The sequence below is a fragment of the Polypterus senegalus genome, chromosome 12, assembly GCF_016835505.1.
Source record: "Polypterus senegalus isolate Bchr_013 chromosome 12, ASM1683550v1, whole genome shotgun sequence".
Classification (NCBI taxonomy): domain Eukaryota; kingdom Metazoa; phylum Chordata; class Cladistia; order Polypteriformes; family Polypteridae; genus Polypterus; species Polypterus senegalus.
The window spans coordinates 123,630,401-123,655,072 of record NC_053165.1 but is presented as its reverse complement, the minus strand read 5'-3'; the positions used below and the strand labels follow the sequence as shown (position 1 = coordinate 123,655,072).

General features: G+C 40.7%; 1 protein-coding gene across 4 annotated transcripts in view; it reads left to right on the top strand.

The window, feature by feature from the left end:
* mtfmt (mitochondrial methionyl-tRNA formyltransferase) overlaps nucleotides 1–24,672 on the top strand; it is a 134,094-nt gene that overhangs the window by 46,061 nt on the left and 63,361 nt on the right. For all 4 annotated transcript variants that reach the window (XM_039773366.1, XM_039773365.1, XM_039773364.1 and 1 more), the window contains exons 3-4: nucleotides 8,237–8,359; nucleotides 14,015–14,117. In XM_039773366.1, the coding sequence (XP_039629300.1) occupies nucleotides 8,237–8,359; nucleotides 14,015–14,117 (226 nt within the window). The remainder of the gene's footprint in view (nucleotides 1–8,236; nucleotides 8,360–14,014; nucleotides 14,118–24,672) is intronic.

Genomic DNA, 24,672 nt, shown 5'->3' with positions numbered 1-24,672 from the left:
GGGCTTTGCCTTTTATTAGTATATATATATATATATATATATATATATATATATATATACACACACACAGTAATCCCTCCTCGATCGCGGGGGTTGCGTTCCAGAACCCCCCGCGATAGACAAAAATCCGCGAAGTAGAAACCATATGTTTGTGTAGTTATTTTTATATATTTTAAGCCCTTATAAACTCTCCCACACTGTTAACATTATTAGAGCCCTCTAGACATGAAATAACACCCTTTAGTCAAAAGTTTAAACTGTTGTCCATGACAAGATAGAGATGACAGTTCTTTCTCACAATTAAAAGAATGCAAATAGATCTTCTTCTCTTCAGGAGCTGAGAATTTCAGAGGGAGAGAGAGTGAGAGCGCTCGCAAAGAAAAGCAAACAATCAAAAAATCAATACTTGTGCTTTTAAGTTTGCCGCGGCATTTTTTAGAGGAGCGTTAGTATCTTGTAAGCAAACAGCCTCTGCGCAAACAGCCCCTCTTCTCACATCTCCTCCATCAGGCGCAGAGAACATCAGCGAGATTAAAGCAACAATCAAAAAATCAATACGTGTGCTTTTAAATATGCCGAGCACCGCAATAAAGCGGCATTTTTTTAGAGGAGCGTCAGTATCTTTTAAGCAAACAGCCTCTGTGCAAACAGCCCCTCCATCAGGCGCAGAGAATGTCAGAGAGGGTGAGAGAGAGGCAGAGACAAGCAAACAGTCAAGCTCCGCGCGGGATGCATATCTTACAGCATTGAGGAGTTTTAGTTAATATACAATACATGCTCTGATTGGGTAGCTTCTAAGCCATCCGCCAATAGCGTCCCTTGTATGAAATCAACAGGGCAAACAAACTGAGGAAGCGTGTAGCATAAATTAAAAGACCCACTCTGCAGAAATCCGCGAACCAGCGAAAAATCTGTGATATATATTTAGATGTGCTTACATTTAAAATCCGCGATAGAGTGAAACCGAAAGTCGAAAGCGTGATATAGCGAGGATTACTGTGTGTGTATATATATATATATATATATATATATATATATATATATATATATATATATATATATATATATATATATATATATATATATATATATATATATATATATATATATATATATATATATATATATATATATATATATATATATATATATATATATATATATATATATATATATATATATATATATATATATATATATATATATTAGTGGCAGTAGGGGGCGCTAGTGCTCCCTTGAACCCTCAGGTACAACTCCAGACATCAGGTAAAAGTCCAAGATCCTTTATTGTTTTCCCCAGTGCACCAAGCACCCTCCACACTACTCATATAATAAACCAATTCTTCTACTAATAAACTCTCACAATAAACCACTCCTCCTCGCCCAGACACTTTGCTCCTCTCCCATCCAGCAAGGTCAGTGTCTGGACTGAGGCACCGTCCTTTTATAGCCTCTGACCCGGAGGTGTTCCTGTCCCAGCAGTCCACAGTTCCTTATTCCTTCCGGGTCAGGGCAATCAGTCTTTTACTTCACCCCGGGAGCATGCCATTCCTTCCCGTCACGTGACCGTGACGTACTCCCGGGTCCTAAGGCACAACAGAGCCCACAAGTCCCCCCACAGCGATTCCTGGTGGTCCCCAAGGTATCCAGCAGGGCTGTGTTTAAACACTACAGAGTCCATAAGGCCCTGCTGGACCTCGGGGCACGATCCTGCTGTCGGGAGAGCTCCTCCTGGCGGCCTGGGGGTGACGACCGGCATGGGAAGCTGGCAGTCCTCCACAGTAAATATATATATATATATATATATATACACTAATAAAAGGCAAAGCCCTCACTGACACTCACTCATCACTAATTCTCCAACTTCCCGTGTAGATAGAAGGCTGAATTTTGACAGGATTATTCCTTACAGCTTACTTACAAAAGTTAAGCAGGTTTCATTGTCTTATGTATTGAATGACTGGGACAGGTTCAAGGTGTGGACTGATGATGGTACAGGAGATAATTATACTACACAGGAGCACTATAAGAGTGAAATGCTTAAGCCCTTCACCTATGGTTCTGCATGTGAGTTGATGGCTGCCGCTGAATTGTTCGGTTGTCGCTTTCAAGTGTACCGAAATGGCCAAATATTTTACACCTTTCGACTACTGCCAGTGCCCCTTAAACATCTTAGACTCACAGGCGACAATTTCAGTATCAATCAATCAATCAACATTTATTTATATAGCACATATTCATACAAAAAAATGTAGCTCAAAGTGCTTTACAAAATGAATAGAAAAATAGAAGACACAATAAAAAATAAACATAAGTCAACATTACTTAACATAGAATAAGTAAGGTCCGATGGCCAGGGTGGACAGAAAAAACAAAAAAAACTCCAAGAGCTGGAGAAAAAATAAAATCTGTAGGGGTTCCAGACCAAGAGACCGCCCAGTCACCTCTGGGCAATCTACCTAACATAAGTCAAACAGTCCTCTTTGTATTTAGGGTTTTCATGGAAGGACCTGATGATGATGGTCACGTAGACTTCTGGCTTTCAGTCCATCAATGTTGGTGCATCATGATGCTTTGAGTAGGTGGTGGTGGCGCAGGCCGCCACCACAAAGAAACCAGATAAAGAAACAGAAGAGATTTGGGGTCAGTACGGATTTTAGAGCCACTATGAATAGTTATTGTGATGAATTGAACATACAGAGTATCAGTATTAAGTTAAAGTGAAGTTATAGAAAGGCCATGTTAAAGTAATGTGTTTTCAGCAGTGTTTTAAAGTGCTCTACAGTAATTGCCTGGCGAATTCGTATTGGCAGGCTATTCCAGATTTTAGGTGCCTAACAGCAGAAGGTCACCTCACCACTTCTTTTAAGTTTAGCTTTTGGAATTATAAGGAGACACTCATTTGAAGATCTAAGGTTACGATTTGGAATATAATGTGTCAGGCATTCCGATATATAAGATGGAGCGCGAATATTTAAGGCTTTAAAACCATAAGCAGTATTTTAAAGTCAATCCTGAATGACACAGGCAACCAGTGTAGTGACATCAAAACTAATAGTAGTGGACACTTAGATGTTTATGAATGTTTAAACTCTCAAAAGCTGGATGTGAAGTTATCGAGGAAACCGGTTGTATGCTTACAACGCTTGACAGATGCCGAATGTCATTTCAACACAAGTGCTGTAAATATTGTCGTAATTGAAACAATCCATGAAACTCAAACCGATTATGACAGCAGCAATCCAAGCTGTGACATTTGAAATAAGATTACTGTTCACATGGCCAACTGTACGTTGCATGCTCAAGAGTAAGCCCAGCGCACAGCTTGGTCATATTGCAACCGGAGGGCCGAACTCACAATGTGGTATACAAAGAGATCCTTAACAAATAATTATTGGTATATTTTCCCTCAGTTTAAAAAGGTTTAATTTTCTTCTTAATAAAACTTTTAAGGCAGTACTTCGCCACTGCGAAGCGCGGGTATTTTGCTATATATACAGGTATATATGTATATATATATATATATATATATGTGTGTGTGTGTATGTGTATATATATATATATATAATATATATATATATATGTGTGTGTGTTTGTGTGTGTGTATATACAGTATATATATATATATATATATATACAGTGGTGTGAAAAACTATTTGCCCCCTTCCTGATTTCTTATTCTTTTGCATGTTTGTCACACAAAATGTTTCTGATCATCAAGCACATTTAACCATTAGTCAAATATAACACAAGTAAACACAAAATGCAGTTTTAAATAATGGTTTTATTATTTAGGAGAAAAAAAATCTAAACCTACATGGCCCTGTGTGAAAAAGTAATTGCCCCCTGAACCTAATAACTGGTTGGGCCACCCTTAGCAGCAATAACTGCAATCAAGCGTTTGTGATAACTTGCAATGAGTCTTTTACAGCGCTCTAGTGGTTTGGCCCACTCATCTTTGCAGAATTGTTGTAATTCAGCTTTATTTGAGGGTTTTCTAGCATTAGCCGCCTTTTTAAGGTCATGCCATACCATCTCAATTGGATTCAGATCAGGACTTTGACTAGGCCACTCCAAAGTCTTCATTTTGTTTTTCTTCAGCCATTCAGAGGTGGATTTGCTGGTGTGTTTTGGGTCATTGTCCGGTTGCAGCACCCAAGATCGCTTCAGCTTGAGTTGACGAACAGATGGCGGACATTCTCCTTCAGGATTTTTGGTAGACAGTAGAATTCATGGTTCCATCTATCACAGCAAGCCTTCCAGGTCCTGAAGCAGCAAAACAACCCCAGACCAACACACTACCACCTCCATATTTTACTGTTGGTATGATGTTCTTTTTTTGAAATGCTGTGTTCCTTTTATGCCAGATGTAACGGGACATTTGCCTTCCAAAAAGTTCAACTTTTGTCTCATCAGTCCACAAGGTATTTTCCCAAAAGTCTTGGCAATCACTGAGATGTTTCTTAGCAAAATTGAGACGAGCCCTAATGTTCTTTTGCTTAACAGTGGTTTGCGTCTTGGAAATCTGCCATGCAGGCCGTTTTGCCCAGTCTCTTTCTTATGGTGGAGTCGTGAACACTGACCTTAATTGAGGCAAGTGAGGCCTGCAGTTCTTTAGACGTTGTCCTGGGGTCTTTTGTGACCTCTCGGATGAGTCGTCTCTGCGCTCTTGGGGTAATTTTGGTCGGCCGGCCACTCCTGGGAAGGTTCACCACTGTTCCATGTTTTTGCCATTTGTGGATAATGGCTCTCACTGTGGTTCGCTGGAGTCCCAAAGCTTTAGAAATGGCTTTATAACCTTTACCAGACTGATAGATCTCAATTACTTCTGTTCTCATTTGTTCCTGAATTTCTTTGGATCTTGGCATGATGTCTAGCTTTTGAGGTGCTTTTGGTCTACTTCTCTGTGTCAGGCAGCTCCTATTTAAATGATTTCTTGATTGAAACAGGTGTGGCAGTAATCAGGCCTGGGGGTGGCAACGGAAATTGAACTCAGGTGTGATACACCACAGTTAGGTTATTTTTTTTAACAAGGGGGCAATTACGTTTTTACACAGGGCCATGTAGGTTTGGATTTTTTCTCCCTAAATAATAAAACCATCATTTAAAAACTGCATTTTGTGTTTACTTGTGTTATATTTGACTAATGGTTAAATGTGTTTGATGATCAGAAACATTTTGTGTGACAAACAAGCAAAAGAATAAGAAATCAGGAAGGGGGCAAATAGTTTTTCACACCACTGTATATATAGGTTTGTGTGTATATATATATATATATATATGTGTGTGTGTGTATATACATGTATGTGTGTATATATTGTGAACTTTGACCCGGACATAGACAGACGGACATCATATTTTCACCCATCACACCGTTTATTGTACAACTATTTACAAAAGTCACATGCTCACAAAACCCCAGTGCCTCTTGCACCGATTCCCCCAATGTCCAGGCCACACAGTCCTGTGCCTCTTTTCCTCCTGGCCGCCTCCAGTCCTCGCTCCAGCTCTGTCTACTACCGCCCGACATCCACTGCTGACTGGAGGGAGGCGGCCCCTTTTTTAGGAACCCGGATGGGCTCCAGCTGCTTCCCGGCAATCTCCTGCAGACACACCCCCGTGTGGCGGAAGTGCTGGCTGCGCACCCGGAAGCCGTCCGGGTGTCCCCTGTCGTCTTCCCCCCGGCACTTCCTGGTGTGGCGGAAGTGCCGGGCTCCCGGATAATCAGGCACTGGGCGCCGCCTGGCGGTGGCCATGGGTCCCTACAGGGCTGGGCTTCCAAGCCCTTTACCCGAGCCCCCCAACCCAACCGGGACGGACGCCCCCTCGCGGTCTGGAGGAGGCACAAGCCCTCCTCTGGTCCTCCTGGGCGTCCCGGCCGGGCTCCAGCCCCGGCCAGGGACCACACGGGATATACCGTCATCGGGGCGCCGCCTGGCGGTGGCCACGGTTTCCTACAGGGCTGGGCTTCCAAGCCCTTTACCCGAGGCCCCCAACACAACCAGGACGGACGCCTCCTGGTCTGGAGGAGGCACAAGCCCTCCTCTGGTCCTCCTGGGCGTCCCGGCCGGGCACCAGCCCAGGCCGGGGACCACAATATATATGATGCTGTTGTCTTAGGGTTCTCTGCCCACAGAAAATTTGTAAACAGGTCCTCTGCCAAAAGGACAGCCAGAGAATCCTGCCCGACTACGGCACTGTGACAGATTAGGGCTGTATCGCTCCCTTGAACCCCTGTCCAAGACTTCAGACACCAGGTTAAAGTCCAGTAATCGACTTTATTCAAATGCCACAGTGCACAAAGCACCCTCTCCTCCACTATACTCATACAATCACTAATCAATACATAATAAACCAATCCTCCGACTTCCAGACGCGTTGCCACCCTTCAACACAGCTCAGCTTGCTGTCTGGGAGCTCCCATAGTCCCTTTATTCTCCTTTACCCGGAATTGTTCCCAATTCTCAGTCCATGTGATTCAATATCACTTCTGGGTCAGGTACAAGTCCTTCTTCTTCACCCCGGAAACACGTCGCTCTTCCTTTGACACACTTCTGGATTATAGGGCACAAAGAACTCTTCGGTCCTCCCTGCTGCTCCCTGTTGCGGCCCCTGTGGTATCCAGCAGGGCTGAGGATATAAACTACAAAGTCCATGACTCCCTGCTGGTCTTCGGGGCACCTCCATACTGCAGGGAGGGCTCCAATGTTATTTATTTGGCACGGACATGTCTGCAAGCACTTTTTGTGGCATTACACATGTATTTTTTGAGCATGTCCGTGCCAAATAAATAACATTCGACGTTTTGAAGAAATCATTTTATGACACGATAGTCACAAGTAGTGTGCAGAAGGCATGCTCAAAAATATGTGTAATGCCATGAAAAGTGCCTGCTGACACTTTAGTATGCAAGCAATGGTATGTGCATTCTTGCTCCGATGTAGAAGGGAGCTGAGTTTACCTCTGTTACAGCGCGTCTATGTGAAAACAGCAGTGTCAGATACGGGGTGGGGTGTGTTTGGGCTCGTGAACGCGGCTGAGATAATAATGGAAAAGCCAGCTGCTTGCAGCCTGATTTTTATCAGCACATTTAGATGACAAAAGATGCTGGTGGAGAGCTGTGAACGATTTTAAGAAGCGATTTAAGGTGGGACGGATTTACAAGTTTTTTCGTAGGCTCTGGTAATTCTAGTGTTAAACAAATATAGGCAGTGTAAAAGCTCTTGGAGCAAATATTCTTAATAAATGTAAGTTAAAAAATAAGGACCTTTGTCAAGTATGCAGCAGTTATACAGGAGATTAAATATCATGGCCTATGGAGGGGACCCTCATGTGTTCTTGTGGGACACTGAGGGGACCTTGGAGGGATACGGGTTAAGAAACATTAGTATAAATTATATGGCCAAGATTTTTACTTTTAAGTTATTTTTTTGGTACGCTGTGTTAATCCCTAAGGGGAAATTGTCTTTTTGTATGACCTTTGGGTTTCAGAGTTCAAGGTCAGCTATTGTACAGCACCCATTACAGGAATTCTGTTTTTTTCTGTTTTGCATTCTGTTACTGTTTAATGCAGATTTGAACAGGTTAACAGAAATAATTACAGGTATCTCTGATGTGATGAGTGTTTTACAACATTGGTATTTATAATACAATAATATTGTATTTATGATAACCATATCAGTATTGGCAGGAAGGATGCAAGGTAGCTTAGGAAGTTCTTCATATCTTCAGGATATCTGTGAATATTTTGTGAGCTGCACCATTTGTGAATAGGAGAAGACAATTGGGTGTGTCTGCAAGGATGCACAAATCTACAATATATTGCTGAAAAAAAAGTTGGATCCTCACAGCCATGTCCTTGGAGTGGCAACAGTCACAAATCCTAAAACATTAACCTCTGCCCCCTGGTGTTAGACATCTAGTTGTATCAAGTGTATTTTTTAAGTTCTTTAAGGTGGGTCTGTTTGTCAGTGTCACAGAAGTATTTAAGGGAGGATGGAGTTTTGATAAGAAAAAAATAAAGGCAAACATAAAATCAGTACTTTTGGTGTCAGCTCTTTCTGATATTTATCAAATAGAAATTCTGAAAACATTCTATAAACTATACGTATGCATACTGATGAATACACTAGGTAAAGCAGGCCAAATTTAATAAAAAAACAAAGAGTAATGAATGCATGGTACAGATCCTAAAACGATAATGCTGTGTTAACTGCAGTGTCATTCTTTATTTCAGTGGTATTTTGAATGTCCATCCCAGTCTTCTTCCAAGGTGGAGAGGACCTGCCCCGGTTTTTCATGCTGTTCTTCACGGTGATGCAGTGACTGGTGTGACCATTATGCAGATCAGACCAAAAAGGTGAATGAAGCAGTTTGTTGTTAATTATATCAGAATTTTTTTTCTGTAGGATTGCAGGTTAGTTTTTTTACCTTAAAAAGAAAATTGAACAATTGAGCATTATTACTATTATTACTAGTAGTACATTAATGAGAGGGACATTTGTTTTAATAAGTATTTTAAATGTTAAAAAACAAGAAAATGCATACTGGATCTTTAGGTTTACTTTAGGCCAGTGATTCTGAAACTTTCTTATAGAGTAAGCTGTTAGAGTAGAGTATGCTGTTACAGTGGAAAAATCACTTGATTTTACAGACAAAATAATGTAATTTGTAATAAACTCCCACATTTCATAACTTAATTTTTTTTTTGTCCTTAATACATTTTTCTGCCAGTTTTTGTATAGACTTTTTAACCCCTGATATTACAAAAATATCTTTAGTTTTATTGTATATTTAATTTTGAATTAAGCTTGTTTTATAATTGTTATGTGTGGTATATGGGTGGAGTGGTGGCTCTGAGGCTAGGAATCTGTGCTGACAATCGGAAGGTTGCCATTTCGAATCCCATAAATGCCAGAAGTGATTCTACTTTGTTGGGCCCCTGAGCAAGGCCCTTAACCTGCAAATGCTCCATCCTGGGTATGACGTTAACCTGCATCTAGCTCTGCAAGCAGGTCCTCCAACTTACAAGGGAACATTTGGGGGTTGGTGGCAGGATTGGCACTTGAGCCACTGTAAAAAACCACACACTGTTCCATTCTGTTCGAACTAGTTTGTTGCTCAGGATTGGTGGGAGCAGAAATGCTCTGTATCAATGTATGCTCCCAAACTCTATGTGTGATACTTTATGGCATTGTCATTTTGTTTATCGGCTTGGTTAATGCAATGCAGTGGCACTAGAGCTGTGTTCCAGGAAGTCACTCTGTGTGACATCAGTAATGTGACACTTGATAAGCTGATGATACTTGAAAAGGGGCATCCAGTGTTGTGTTTCATAGCCTTTTGTAACATTCTTATTTTGCCTGTTCAGATTTCTAGTTACTGACTCAGGTTTTGTTTTTTTAACTACACTAGGGCGCTTTGCTTGCCAAACCCCCTGCATGCGCTACGCATCAGCAACATCTCGTCTCTGTCGTTCACGTATGTGGATTTCACTTTCACCAAACAACAAAACCTTTCATTCTCATTCTCTTCATTGGAAAGAAACACTACTTTTCCCTGATGGCACTTTACTATCATTTTTTTGAGACTTTCGAATTTTTGTACTTCCATTATCTCTAACCTCCACTGCATGCGTATTGCGCCAACGTTTTTGAATTCTTTACATCATTCTTCTTTGTCATCTACTCTTTGTCTTTTATTTCCGGCCCCGGGCATGGTTAAATCACTTGTCACAAAGTCTCGTCTCCCAGGACGTGAAAGTTTCTCTCTGAGAAATTCATGTCTCGTCTCTCTTCCCAAGATTTATTTTATTATAATAGAGATATATCTTGCCTATTGTTTTGGTTCTGATGATTTTGTTAGTGTCTTCCCATTATTTGAACTTTTCTTTGTTTTTTGACCTACATTCATCTCCCAGTCCATCCTTTGTTGTCTTCGTTGACTGCCACTTACCACTGCTTTGCAGTACTCCTTATGGTGAAACTGCTAACTTAAGAGACAGTACTAACTATGTGAGAAATGTGTCCTTGAAAGAAGGAAGAAATACCTGTGATTCAGAGCTGGACTGAACTAAGGTAGAGATGGAAGTCATCTTCAGGTTGCTACCAGGACCTGTATTTGTTTTTAATTGACATAAATGCTAAAAATCCAGTCAACATAAATAAGCAGTTGCAAATGGCACTAAGTTCTTCTGTGCATTAGTTGACAATTTAGAGTATTTGTTTTGGATATCTAGAAACTTGTAAGTGATTGAGTTGAAAAGGAGACTTCGAGTGCCTAATCACACAGTGCCCTCAGATGAGAATGTGTCAGAGTGTTGGACAAACTGACAACTCTCTATCGATTTCGGATCCATTCCTCTTTCTCTTTTTCCCTTATGATAAAATAGTTCCCATATTATCACTTTCAGGTTGTGCTTTGCAATGATCTTGTTCAGAAATTCATTAAGCAATGGGAACAGTTTAGAATTTTGGCTTTGCATACAAGAGTGCCACAGGTCAAATTTCTGAATCCAGCTTTCAGTTTTATCCACAAGTGCCATCATATTGATGTCATGACCATATAGTCCTGCATTCAGCACATTAAGTTGATCAAATATATCTGCAAGATATGGCCACACAGCCTACCACCTAGCATTTCCAATGGTTTTAGCTAAATCTTAGTTTTTGTCTGCAATGAAAAGTCATACTTTTCCTTTGAGCCCAAAAAGTGATTAAGAACTCATTCTTGGTATGGCCTACTCACATTGATGTGATAAAGGATTTAGTGGTGTTCAGCCCTTGCTCCTTGCACAATGTTTTGACCACTTTAGGAATATGTTACAGTAATCTTGATGGCATTACCAGTCTAAGCTGTATTGTCGAGTGTGGATGGCATTTTCTTCGCCACGAGGGCTTGTCAATGAATGATACAATGAGTATACAGCGCTTGGGAACCAAGTGCTTGTACACGTGCTATTAGGCCACCATTTTTTCCTGACATAGCACAAGCCCTGTCATTACCGGTTCTAACACACTTCTGCCAGTCTATTTTATTATTACGAATTAATGAATTAAGGTTTTCGGAAATGTACTCCACCATGGCACACTCAGCTAACATCTGACAAAATAAAAAGTCTTCATCAAAATGACCACTATTCTTATTCCTGACATATATTAAAAGTTGGGATTCATTAGACATGTCTGTTGTCTCATCAGTTTGCATGGTATAGAAAAGACTGTTGTTGACGTTTACCATTAAATTGGTTCTTCATGTCCCTAGCTATTTGAATGTACCATGTAATAGTGTCATTTCACAGTGGGATAGCTGCTATCTTTTTCTTTGCTGCCCTAGCCAAACACAAGCAAAGCTGTCTCTTTATCACATGGCAGGAAAAAAATCTCAGCCAAATTGTGTGTCTTGCCAGTTGTAGCCAGAACAAAAGATACATGCACTTCCTTTTCATTCACTGTAGTAGCACTTTTGAGTACAGTTTTTTTGTTCTACCTGTCAGTCAGGTCAGGTCAGTTGGGGAGCATGCACTGGTACAGCATGTTGCCACACCCAGCACATGATGAAACAGCTTGGGATCCTGATTGGAAATCCCCAACCCCCCCCACCAAGGCAGACATGCGGTCCAGTCCCACTCTCCAGAAATGACCCTATATCTGCCACAGCCAGGTGTTATGTGGCCGTCCTCTTGGCCTGGTCTAGCCACTCAGGGTCTTTAACAATGAGGATCCTGCGAGCCAGATCACCCTCTGGGAATCGCGCCACATGGCCATAGTGCAGTAACTGATGCTCCCTCACAATGCAGGTAATGCGCCTCATTCAGAACTCCATGAGCAACTGGTCATTCAAGACAAACTCAAACCAGCGGTACCCAAGGATTCTTGAAAGAGACACAGTACCAAAGAAGTCCAGTCTTTGTCTCAGGTCACTGTATAGCATCCTTGTCTCGCAACCATATAGCAAGATTCAAGCGCCAGAACTTTAAAGACCTTCATTCTTCATTCAGCGACCTCATGACCCCTCATGCTCTCACAATCCAACTATTGACTTTATAGGAAGAGTCACCAGAGACATGAATATTACTGCCAAGATAAGTAAGCCTCTTGACAAGGTTGACACTCTCTCCACAGAGAGAGACACTGCTGATGGCTGTATCTGAGTGGTCATTAAAAGGAATAGAGAAAAGCTGTTACACATGTAGATTTAAATTTATGATTATCTTGCAGGTACTGCACAAGCGGTAGCCTTTTACATGAGCTGTCTTCTTTTTTTGAGACCTTTTTATTTATTTATTTTTTTATAAAATGATTATGATAATGTTAAGATGTGGCTTTTGGGTTGTTACTGTTAATCTTAAATTAAGATATGCTGCAATCATCACACACCAGAGCATCATTCCATATTAATTGCTTTTTGGATAAGCTGGGAACTTGAAAGTTATTACAGTATGAACTAAGAGGTTCCAAAGAATCTGATGGATATCCTATTTCTCTAACATTGGAGAATATAGGAGTTGTCACAAAAACAAGACATAAACAGATAAAGGTTTGGGGCAGCCACCCGTATTATATGGTATCCTGGCTGCAAAAGTCGTTTTTATCAAATAATCAGCACTGAAGTGCATACAAGGGGAAAAGGGTAGGCTTTTAAAGGGGAAGACAGGAAGTGAGGTCATAAGGATCGGGCCCATGTTCTTCAATCATTGGTTTGAGCCCGGACGTGACATCACAGGGGCCGGAGCCGGTAAGGTCTACTTCCATTGGCTCGGTCCCGGAAGTGACGTCAAGAGAGCCAGGTGGAATCTCCCGGGAATGGCCTATAGGAAAGCGAGAAAAAGAGTCAGTGCACTCTGCCACATCCCAGCATGCCTCAGAACCGCCGACACTCAAGCCATTTAGCTGCCTCCCATGTGCATGTGTGTGACAGAGTGTGTGAGCATGTAAAGGGGAAAGTATTAAATGTTTCTCTACTCATCTGGTAGCTTTGTGATCACTGCTGTCTGTTACACGTTATTGCAGAAGCAGCTCCTCCAAAGATGGAAAGAATATAGAACAAAGATAAAAGTAAAGTGGAAAGGACTTGGAACTCCAAAAATGAGGAATTAAATGAGGTCGCTTTTAAATAAGTTATATAAACTTTTACATGTTATGGCAACTCGTGGACTGTTCTGGTACTGTTGCCTTTGTTTATTGCTGAGAACCAGCGTAAACATATTTTGGACATTTATTGCAGGACAGTTGTTCATTTGATATGATCAGATAAAGTAGTAAAAGCAGGAGGGGTTCTGGAGGCTTATGAAGGATATTCAAGCATATTGCAATTAAAGCTGATAAGTGTAATCCAGACTTTGAAAAACTGACTGAATTTGTCCACATTACTGCGTAGGAGTAGTTGAATCATTCTGTTGATGTTTATTTTAAAACTTGGCAAGAGAACAATGAGTAATTCTGAACAATTGTCTAATGACATTTTCCTTTTTTGGAGACAATAAGCTGGACCTGCTTTATTCAAATGTTAATGCCTTGAAATGAACATCTGGAAAGGTCTGATCATCTTAGTGCCACCTGTATAGCTCTGCTATTCTCTAACAAGAAGTTCTTATGTGTGTTTAGGGGTGGTTGTTTGCTTTAATATTTATATGTTTCTGTTTCTCACTTTCGAGCCTCTGTAAAGTTCTGATTTCCCCTGGGAGACAAATAAATTACATCTAATCTCATCTAAAATTAGTTTGCTTTATTTGTAACTAGTTTGCTTCATTTGTAAGGTAATAAAGATAGACTCCGAGATAACAGTTCATTCTGAAATTCATTGAAAAGAAACATTTTTGGATTTAATGAGCTGGTTTGTATCTACAGAGCTGCTCTAAGGCCACTGAAACCCAAAATCTGCCTGCAAATGCTACTTTTAGAGTTATATTTAACTTTATTTTAAAGCATCATGTGATCTCACTTTCAACCACCCTTGACTCCAAGTTTGAGAATTGTTATTGTTTTTTTATTCAAATAAAATAGTTGTGTTTTAGGTTTGATGTGGGACCAGTTTTGATGCAGAAAGAGTTTGTAGTCCCTGCAAGGTGTACATCTGAGGAACTTGGAGCAGACCTTTCAAAACTGGGAGCCGAAATGGTAAGTCAACAATAAAGAACAGGCTTTACAACTATACCTTTAATAATTTTGACATTTAGAAATTAGATTCTGGAAATCATTGTTTACATTTTGGAAAAAAACAGCATATAAATAAGTATCACAAATAGAATATTAATTTTGCATGTTCAAAATATTTGTGATGAGTGAAACATGGATTTTGCCTACAGCTTCGCAAAACCAACCCTAAAATAAATTTTAGAGGCAATTTCTGGAGTTTCAAAGGTAACTAAAAAGACTTTTTTTTAAATGTGACAAGCTGCCTATTTTGTACATGATAAAATCCCAAAATGCACCATCATGCACATTGTGCCTCAGGCTTCAATTTGTACTTCAGTATCTGAAATTGCCCAGCTGCAAGGTCTTGATCATCTTTTAAATATAGTTCTGTCTAATATAAATATGCATTTTAGATTTTTTGACAAACTGATAAAATTAATATCAATTAGTTCTTGCATCGTTAGGGGTTGGATTTCCATTATGATAGGAAGAAAGAGGTGAAACTAAAGTATACTAAAGCCCCTTGCTTTAATTGCGTCCTAGAAGGTTTAATCATATTGATACTCCTTTATTCAATGTAGATTAAAAAATGAATTTCACTTTCAGATTCTTTTGGAATGGTAAGCAAGATGGCAGTTCTCTAACACTGCTCATCACAAATGTGATCAATTTCAGTATATAACTTAGGTAACTAAACTGTTGTGAAAACAAAGACCTGCTTGTGTTTTTAAGCAAGATTACCTTCATACCATAGTGGCTTTATACATTAATACATATGGTAGCTTTCAAAAACCTCAACAGACACTGTTCTTTATGAGACAGTTAGGTATTTGGTGTGTCACAGGAAACAACAATCTTTTTCTTCAGTTCTGTGATTGAGGTGTTTTGACCTTTTTCGTCTTAGAGGACAAGAGGTTGCAATAGAAAGGTGTGTGTTGCTTGTGAAATCTGTGAGTTTACTCTTCCAGTTTAAACAATGCCTTAAAAGATCTTTTCTGACCTACCAACTTCCAGGAATGTATTAATTATTAATATGTTTTGACATTCTGATTTTTTGTTCTTGTATTGTGCTTTTTTTATTTCTATTTATTCATATTTTTATTTAGGTAATAGATTATTTTGCATTGCCATTTCATTTGTATTTATTTTCAAGGTTGCTGCAATTTTATGTGTCTTGTAGCTATGATACTGTCTTGCGATTTGTAACATTATAGCAGCCATGATATATTATGTAGTTGCTCACATAAAAACAGCCTCTGAACTTTATTCGTTTTAAGATAAGACTCTGGAAGATGTCTTAATTAAATGACTATTTTATGAAAAAGGCTTAGAGTTTAGGATTAGCCATGGTATCTTGGTGATCTAACTTCATGTATTTACCTTTGCATTGACAATTATTTTACTTAGTGTAAACCTGTTCTGCCAATGTACAAAAAGGAGTTCTCCTTCAGGTTCATTGCTGAAAGAACTGTTCTGTAATCCAAAGACAATGGGTTCTGCTGCTGCCATATCAGGAAGGATGAGGAGCTGAAAGTGGGGCATCATCCTGAGCAAATTCCTTAGTAGTGACCACAGTTTAAAAAAAAAGATTGAACTTTAGGCCTTGTTCACACAGGCGTTAAGTTTTTGGATAAACGAACTTGCTCTGAACGTCCTAGACGTTTATGTTGCATTTTGTGGTGGCGATCGATTGACTTCTACACCGGCGCTCGCTTGTCTCTGTCTAATGCCAGCCTGCAGCCCAAATTGTAGTTTGTGTGTTAACCTGTGGAGGCAGTGTCGGGAACTGGATATGAAAGCCCTTGTCGTTTTATTTGAGGTGCCTCCTTTTAATATGGACCATTTTGCTATGTTAGATATTAATCTTCTTGTTTTAAAATACTGTAATACGCGACGTAGGGAGAGAAAAATCGCCGCTACTGGGTTCATCCTTTGACTGCACAACGTCGGGTTAAAGCAGTGCTTCTCAATTATTTTCTGTCATGCCCCCTAGGAAGAAGAAAACATCTCGCGCCCCGCACGACTATAAATAGTATCATTTGTCTATAAAATTGTTATAAGTACACCTCTGCATAACACTGTATCCTTATTAACGTATAAGAGAATAAAAAAGAAAGAAATATGGACCAATTTACAACAAAGAATAGCTTTATTAAATGTAACAGAAAAGATTTAAAGTGCATTCTAAATTCAAAAAAAATGTAAAAGAAAAATAAAAAAGCATGTTCCCCGAGGTCAAACGCGACCTCCTTGACGGAGCCACGGGCGCGCCCCACTATTTGAGAAACACTGGGTTAAAGGAAGTTTTTGTGCTTTATGAAGAAATGCGAAAATTTCCGCGCAAGTTTTTTAATTACTGTCGGATGTCGGTTTCCACTTTTGATTGTCTGCTGCAGCTGGTGCAATGCTACATTGCACGCCGATCAACCAATATGCGACTTGGTGTTAGCCCCAAAGAGAGACTACTTGTCACTTTGAGTTAAGGAAACAGTCGAGTGTGTGCTTACACCGGTGTTATGCACTGAAATGCCCTTCAGAACCCCCGCCATGGATTGCCCCCCCCTACATAATCGTTATCAAATATTATATTAGAACATAAATTAAGAGGTTCATGGTTTACAAATTACATGAGACAATAAAATAAAATAAGCAATATGAAAATATATATGTTGTACATGAAAACATAAAAATATTAATATTTTTTCATATACAACATGTAAACTTATATATGTCCGGTCCTCCAAAGCGTAAAATAAACGCGCAGAAAACGAACTAGAAGCGGTTTCCTTGCGTTCGTTGGGTTTTGAACGCCAAGAAAAAGCTGCATGCAACGTTTTTTTGATGCCGAATAAACGCGCAGACGGACAAATGCAAGTCACCAAAGCCCGTGTGAACACTCTCATTGACTCCTACGTGTAGAAAACACTCGGCGTTTGATCCGCCACCGGCGCACTAACGCAAAAACGCTTGATTTTAACGCCCGTGTGAACAAGGCCTTATGGCTCTGAGAAATTGCAAATACTATTTCCAGTTCAGTTTTCATGTCAAAAGAAAAAATAAAAAATGAAGTAATTATAATTACAAAAGACCCTGAAAGAACAGAATAAAAGCCTATGATATTTTCAAAATAAAAACAAGTTATAATGCATTACCTTGCTGCTAGCTTACCCAGTAGTTTCTCAATAACATCATGCTAAGTACTATATTGGCATAATTTACCTAAGATGGTTAAATACATGAATAAATAATAGTAAGATTTGCGTAATTTGATATGTGTGAGTCAACAGTACTTGCTAATGAAAAATCAGAAAGTGAAGACTCCATAAGAATTTATTTGAGATTAAAAAAAAAAAGAAGAAATAAACTGTCAACTTGTAAACTTGAGTCAGATTCTAAGTAATGGCAAATACGGATGGGTGATAAAACAGTGAAGATTACCATTGAAAAATAACTTTTTCTCAATAGAAATATAAGACAATATCATGGTCTTAACACCTGAGCCATATAACCCCTAATCCTTTTTAGGACAGTGAGCCATACAGTGAATGTCTGCCTAACTTAATACACTTCTTTGGAAAAATTCAAACCCTTGATCAAGTTTAAAAAACTGCTGAATAAGAAAATACTACACTATGTATGTTTTATTTCAGAGCGCTGAAATTAAAATTTTTTTAATGTGATATTATATTTTGTTAGAATAACTCTTAAGGAAAAAAATGCTTTGTGCACAAGTTTTCAATCCCTGTGTTGTGGAAACTCTGCATTTACTCAAATGAAAAATAATTGCCTAGCGAGAACACTGCTGCATTACAGTTGGCCCCCACAAGTGAATTGTGAATCTTTATAATAACTGCTTCATTTTCTCAGTAAAATCCCACAGTTAAAGTAATATGAATGACCGCTAAGAAAATGAAGGCTGAATACCATTCCAAAGATAAAGAGAAAATAATATGAATGCATACATTAAGAAAAACCTGCAAAATAAAATCTATGTGTTTACACTCCCAATCAGAATTTTTGGTTCAATTATAGTGAAATCAGTGGAAAACAACGCTGATGATAGTTGGAAAAGGTTATCCCTAAAACCTCTCTGCATAAACAAGAAAAGGTCTTTTTGAAGGAGCTACAGAGCTGCAGAAATTTAGTATCTGAAATAGAGCTAAAGGTACACCAGCCAACCATATCAAGAACACTGAATAAAACAAAAAGCTATTACTCAAACACTATGTGAAAATATGCCTGGGGTTTCCCAAAATGTATGAGAGTAACCCAGCAGCAATATGAGAAAATGTTTTGTGGTTCAATGAAACCAAGTTAGAACAAAAGAAGGAAGAATTGTAAAAGACACCTACAAAAAAATGCAAGAAAACCTGTTTCACTCTGCTAAAATAATTATAGCTTGGCCAGAAGTCATTCTTTTAGCAGGACAATGATTTCAAACACAAGCCCAAAGCAATCCTAATCAAAGAACTTATCTTTGTCTCACTGAGTGTTTGTGGCCTTATTTGATTATTGGAGTGCACAAAAATAATCTGAATAACCTGAAGCAAATCTGCTTGAAACAATGAGCCAAACATACTCCCAAATAGTATGTATCTACTAACCTTGCATACTTGAAGCTTTTATTGGTACTAAATGTGGCTCTACAAAATATGAAAGTGTGGGGAATTAATAGTTATGCAAACAGCATATTTTTCAAAGTTTTTTTTTTTTTTGAACATTAGAGCACTCTACACGAGAACAGGCCATTCAGCCCAACAAAGCTTGCCAGTCCTATCCACTTATTTCTTCCAAAAAACATCAAGTCATCAAAATGTACCCTTAACAAGTTTCCAACTGTGTCCATGTGTCCTCATTTTAAAATAACAGTCTTGATCCACTGTTCTAATGTCCTTCACAATTTTAAACACTTCAGTTATGTCACCTCTTAATCTTCTATTGCTTAAACTGTATAGACTCAGCTCTTTTAATCTTTCCTCATAGTTCAACCCCTGTAGCCCTGGATTCAGCCTAGTCGCCCTTCTCTGGATCTTTCGTGTGCTGCTATGTCCTTTGTGTAGCCTGGAGACCAAAACTGCACACAGTCTTCCAGATGAGGCCTCACCAGTGCATTATAAAGGTTGAGTATAACCTCCATCAACTTGTACTCCACACATTATGCTATATAACCTAACATTCTGTTTGCCTTCTTAATGGCTAGTGAACACTGTCGGGAAGTCAATAGCTTAGAGTCCACTATGACTCCTAAATCCTTCTCATAAGGTGTACTCTTTATTTTCCGACCACCCATTGTTTATTCAGACCTAACATTTTAACATCCTATGTGTAATACATTTACTGACATTAAATTTCATCTGACACAAAAATATGCCCAAGCCTGTATGCTATCTGAGTCCTTCTGTAATGATGTAACAGATTCCAAGTTATCTGCTGATCCACCTATCTTGGTATCATCTGCAACCTTAACCAGCTTTTTACTTAAATTCCTGTCTAAATCATGTATATATATTAAAATAGCAGCGGCCCTAGCACTGACCCCTGTAGAACACCACTCTTAATATTGGACAATTCTGATGAGGTTCCTTGCACCATCACCCTCTGCTTCCTGTGTCTGAGACAATTCTTCACCCATCTAAAAAAATCACCCTGAACTCCCATTTCTTTTAGTTTGATACCCAGCCTCTCATGTGGCACCTTATCAAATGCTTTCTGAAAGTCAAGATAAATAATCTCATATGCTCCACTTTGATCTTTACTTTTGTTGCCTCCTCATAGAATTCTAGCATGTTAGTAAAAGACGACCTTCCTCTTCTGAATCCAGGCTGACTGTTCAGAATAACTGCTGTCCTTGCCATGTGTTGCTTAATCTTATCCTTAATTAGCAAAATACCCACGCTTTGCAACGGAGAAGTAGTGTGTTAAAGAAGTAATGAAAAAGAAAAGGAAACATTTTAAAAATAACGTAACATGATTGACAATGTAATTGTTTTGTCACTGTTATGAGTGTTGCTGTCATATATATATATATATATATATATATATATATATACACAGACACAAACACATATAAACATATATACACATATACATATATATATATACAGTAATCCCTCGCTATATCGCTTCGACTTTCGCGGCTTCACTCTTATCGCGGATTTTAAATGTAAGCATATCTAAATATATATCACGCATTTTTTGCTGGTTCGCGGATTTCTGCGGACAATGGGTCTTTTAATTTATGGTACTTGCTTCCTCGGTTTGTTTGCCCAGTTGATTTCATACAAGGGACGCTATTGGCGGATGGCTTAGAAGCTACCCAATCAGAGCATGTATTACATATTAACTAAAACTCCTCAATGCTATAAGATAGGCTTTCCGTGTGGTGCTCGATTGTTTGCTTGTCTCTGCCTCTCTCTCACCCTCTCTGACATTCTCTGCGCCTGACGGAGGGGCTGTGAGCAGCGGTGCTGTTTGCCTAGTGGATACGAACGCACCTCTAAGAAATGCCGGCCGCTTTATCGTGGTGCTTCTAAAACACACTTATTGATTTTTTTAAAAGGTTTGCTTTAATCTCGCTCTCTCTCTCTGACGTTCTCTGCGCCTGACGAGGAGATGTGAGCAGAGGGGCTGTTTGCTTAGAAGATACTGACGATCCTCTAAAAAATGCCGCGGCAAACTTAAAAGCACACTTATTGATTTTTTGATTATTTGCTTTTCTTTGCGAGCGATCTCTCTCTCTCTCTGAAATTCTCTGCTCCTGAAGAGAAGATCTATTTGCGTTCTTTTAATTGTGAGAAAGAACTGTCATCTCTGTCTTGTCATGGAGCACAGTTTAAACTTTTGACTAAAATGTGTTATTTCATGTCTAAAGGGCTCTAATAATGTTAACAGTGTGGGAGAGTTTCTAAGGACTTAAAATATATAAAAATAACCATACAAACATATGGTTTCTACTTCGCGGATTTTCATCTATCGCGGGGGGTTCTGGAACGCAACCCCCACGATCGAGGAGGGATTACTGTACATATCTACATATTGTAAAGAAATAAAGTTACACAAAGTGAACTTTTGGGGTTTCCACCCTGGTTTACTTGAACTTAAATAGAGTACCGTCTCCACAATACAAAGTAAATGGTCACACCGGACAAAATTACAGAAAAATAGGGGAACGTTTATACAGAGGAACAGGAAATTGATTCAGGGATGCAGGGAGAACTCAGATGCATGTTGGGATACCGACGTCATCATCTTGGGACTGGAGGGACGACAGGAACCCGGAAGTATGGCTTCTTTTTGTTTACCCCGGGCTCTCTTACAGCAGCGCGTTCTCGTTGTGGCTGATGAGATAAGAAGAGAAAGATTAGTGCGCCGCATCTGTCCCTCGGCATGGGTTGTCGCGATGTGGTCCGAGTCCTTAAACTGCTCCCCATGAGCTCGTGCGTGACATGACCCCCCCTCTATCCCAGACCCACCAGGTCGGGCGGCCCAAACCGAGAGGTCGTGAGCCCGTGAGAGTGCATCCCCGTTGGCCTGAAGGTTACCCTGGCGATAAGTGACAGTGAACTTGTATGGCTGCAGGTCCAAAAACCACCTGGTAACCCGAGGATTCGATTCCCTATGAAGGGCCATCCACTGGAGGGCGGCATGGTCCGTAATGAGGGTGAATTCCCGACCCAGCAGGTAGTACCGCAGGTGAGTTACCGCCCACTTGATCACCAGGGCTTCCCGTTCCACCGCCGCATACTTTGTCTCCCGGTCTAGCAGTTTCCGGCTCAGGTACATCACGGGGTGTTCGACACCGTCAATACTTTGGCTCAACACGGCCCCGAGGCCTCTGTCCAATGCATCGGTCTGGAGGAGAAAAGGAAGTGAAAAGTTAGGTGTTCTCAAAATAGGTGCCGAAGTGAGGGCCTGTTTTAAGTCACTGAATGCTTGTTCCGCTGCTTCATTCCACACCACATGAAAAGGGGCTCTTTTCTTTGTCAAACAAATCAAGGGTGCTGCCCGCTCAGAGAAGCGAGGTACAAATCGGCGGTAATAACTCGCTAACCCCAAGAAAGTCTGCACCTGTTTCTTGAGTATCGGACGGGGCCATTCTAAGATGACTTTTATTTTTGAGCACTGTGGCTTCACCATCCCCCCTCCTACCAGGTAGCCCAAATATTTGGCCTCGTTCAACCCAAAGAAGCACTTCCAGGGTTTGATCCGTAGGCCGGCTTTCGCTAGTGTCAGGAGGACGGCATAAACCTGTAATACATGCTCCTCCCAGGTGTCGGAAAAAATGACGACGTCATCGAGGTAGGCGGCACAATAGGACTGGTGGGGCCTTAGCACTCTATCTACCAGACGTTGGAAGGTTGCCGGTGCCCCGTGCTGCCTGAATGGGAGAACCTTGTATTGCCAGTGTCCACTAGGGGTACTGAAAGTGTTTTTTTCTTTAGCGGATGCCGTTAAGGGAATTTGCCAGTACCCTTTGGTCATGTCAAGTGTAGTCAAATACCAGGCTGTTCCCAATTTCTTGAGTAGCTCGTCAACTCGGGGCATGGGATAGGAGTCAAACTTGGAGACCTGATTAAAGACGTCTGAAGTCATTGCAAAATCTCCAGGAGCCGTCTGGTTTGGACACGAGGACAATGGGATTGGACCACGGGCTGTGACTCTCTTCGATAATGTCCATGTCCAGCATCCTTTGAATCTCCAGCTCTACCTCAGTCCTTTTTGTCTCTGGGAAGCGATAAGGTCTTTCCCGGATAACTACTCCCGGATCTGTCACAATATCGTGCTGAATCAGAGCAGTCCGACCTGGTGCTTCGCTGGCCACTTCCGGGACGGACAGGATTGCTTGCTCGAGCTCCTGTCATTGGAGGGGTGTCAAATTGTTGCCGAGGTTAAGCGATATATTTTTGGAGAAAAGGGAGAGAGTGGACTCAGAAGGAGGTTGCTCCTCCCTAGATTTCCACAACTTTAACAAGTTTACATGATACACCCTCTCAGTTGGTCGACGATTTGGTTGGCTAACCAAATAGTCAACGAGTCCTTTTCTTTCTTTAGCCTCGTACGGGCCCTGCCAATGGGCTAGCAGTTTTGAGTGGGAGGTATAGGTATAGGTCTGATTTTATTTAATCATTCGCGTAATTGCACGATATATTCCAACAGGTTTATGTTGGGAAGTGCCTCCCCCTCGCAACCTTCTTTTAGTAAATCCAAAATGCCCCAGGGCTGGCGTCCATATAAAAGTTCAAATGGGGAAAACCCTGAGGAGGCTTGAGGCACCTCTCAATATGCAAAAAGCACTAAAGGCAGGAGCTGGCCCCAATTCCTTCCGTCCGTGTTGACTACCTTATGGATCATCTGTTTAAGGATTTGGTTAAACCTTTCTACCAACCTGTCCGTCTGAGGGTGATAAACAGACGTTTTGAGATGCTTAATATAGAGTAACTTGGCCACCTCCCTGAACGTATCTGAAGTAAAGGGCGTACCTTGATCCGTAAGGATTTCTTTAGGTATGCCCACTCGGGAAAATAATCCTACCAATTCCTGTGCAACATTTTTAGTATTAGCAGCTCTCAGGGGTACTGCCTCGGGATACCGGGTTGCATAATCCACCATTACCAATATATATTTGTGGCCTCTGGCCGAAGGCTCTAGGGGTCCAACGAGAGTGACTCCGATCCGCTCAAAAGGGACGTCAATAAGGGGAATCGGGATTAGAGGAGCTCGGTCCCTCCTAGGAATCTGACGTAACTGACAGACTGGGCAAGACTGACAGAAATGGCGGACCTCCTCCTTGATCCCGGGCCAATAAAATCGGAGTTTAATCCTTTCCAATTTTTTTCGGCCCCGTGGTGGGCGCCTAAGAGGTGGGCATGTGCTAGTTCACAGACCTCCCGCCAGTAGGTTCGTGGCACTAACAGCATCTTCCGTACCTCGCCTTCGTATTCCGCAAATCGGTATAACAAGTCATTTTCTAAGACAAAGTAGGGTCCCGGAGGTGTGGAATCTAATGACGCTAGGTCATCAGCGGATACAACAGCATTCCGGGCAAACTTCAGGGAATCGTCATTCCACTCTTCTCTTTTGAAAGATGCCGGCGTAGAGCGAAATTGAAAGTCTAGGCCGGCTAAATCACCAGGGGCTGGAGCAGCGTCCTCCCGAGGCGTAACCCCACCCTGTTGTGTTTCCAGCACGGGGTCCGTCTCTGAAAGGCGTCCCCCCGGGCCGTCCACGTCAGTCAGGTGTGGGAGCAGTTTGGAGAGTCCCTTGACCATCCATAAGTAGACCCAGTTTGTGAATGGGAGTGGTGACAGCTTTACCGCAGTTAATTTTAGACCAATCTTGTCCTAATATAACTGGATAGGGGGGTTTGGGCAACACTGTGACTAAAAGTTGTTTCGGAGTCCCTTTCCATGTTATATAACACTTTGCGGACCTGTATGATCTAGTATCTCCATGCACACATTTTATATTTGTTTTCTTAGCGAGCGACTGTTGCGGTAAAACATAATGGTGAGCAACAATGGTGATATTGCTCCCAGAA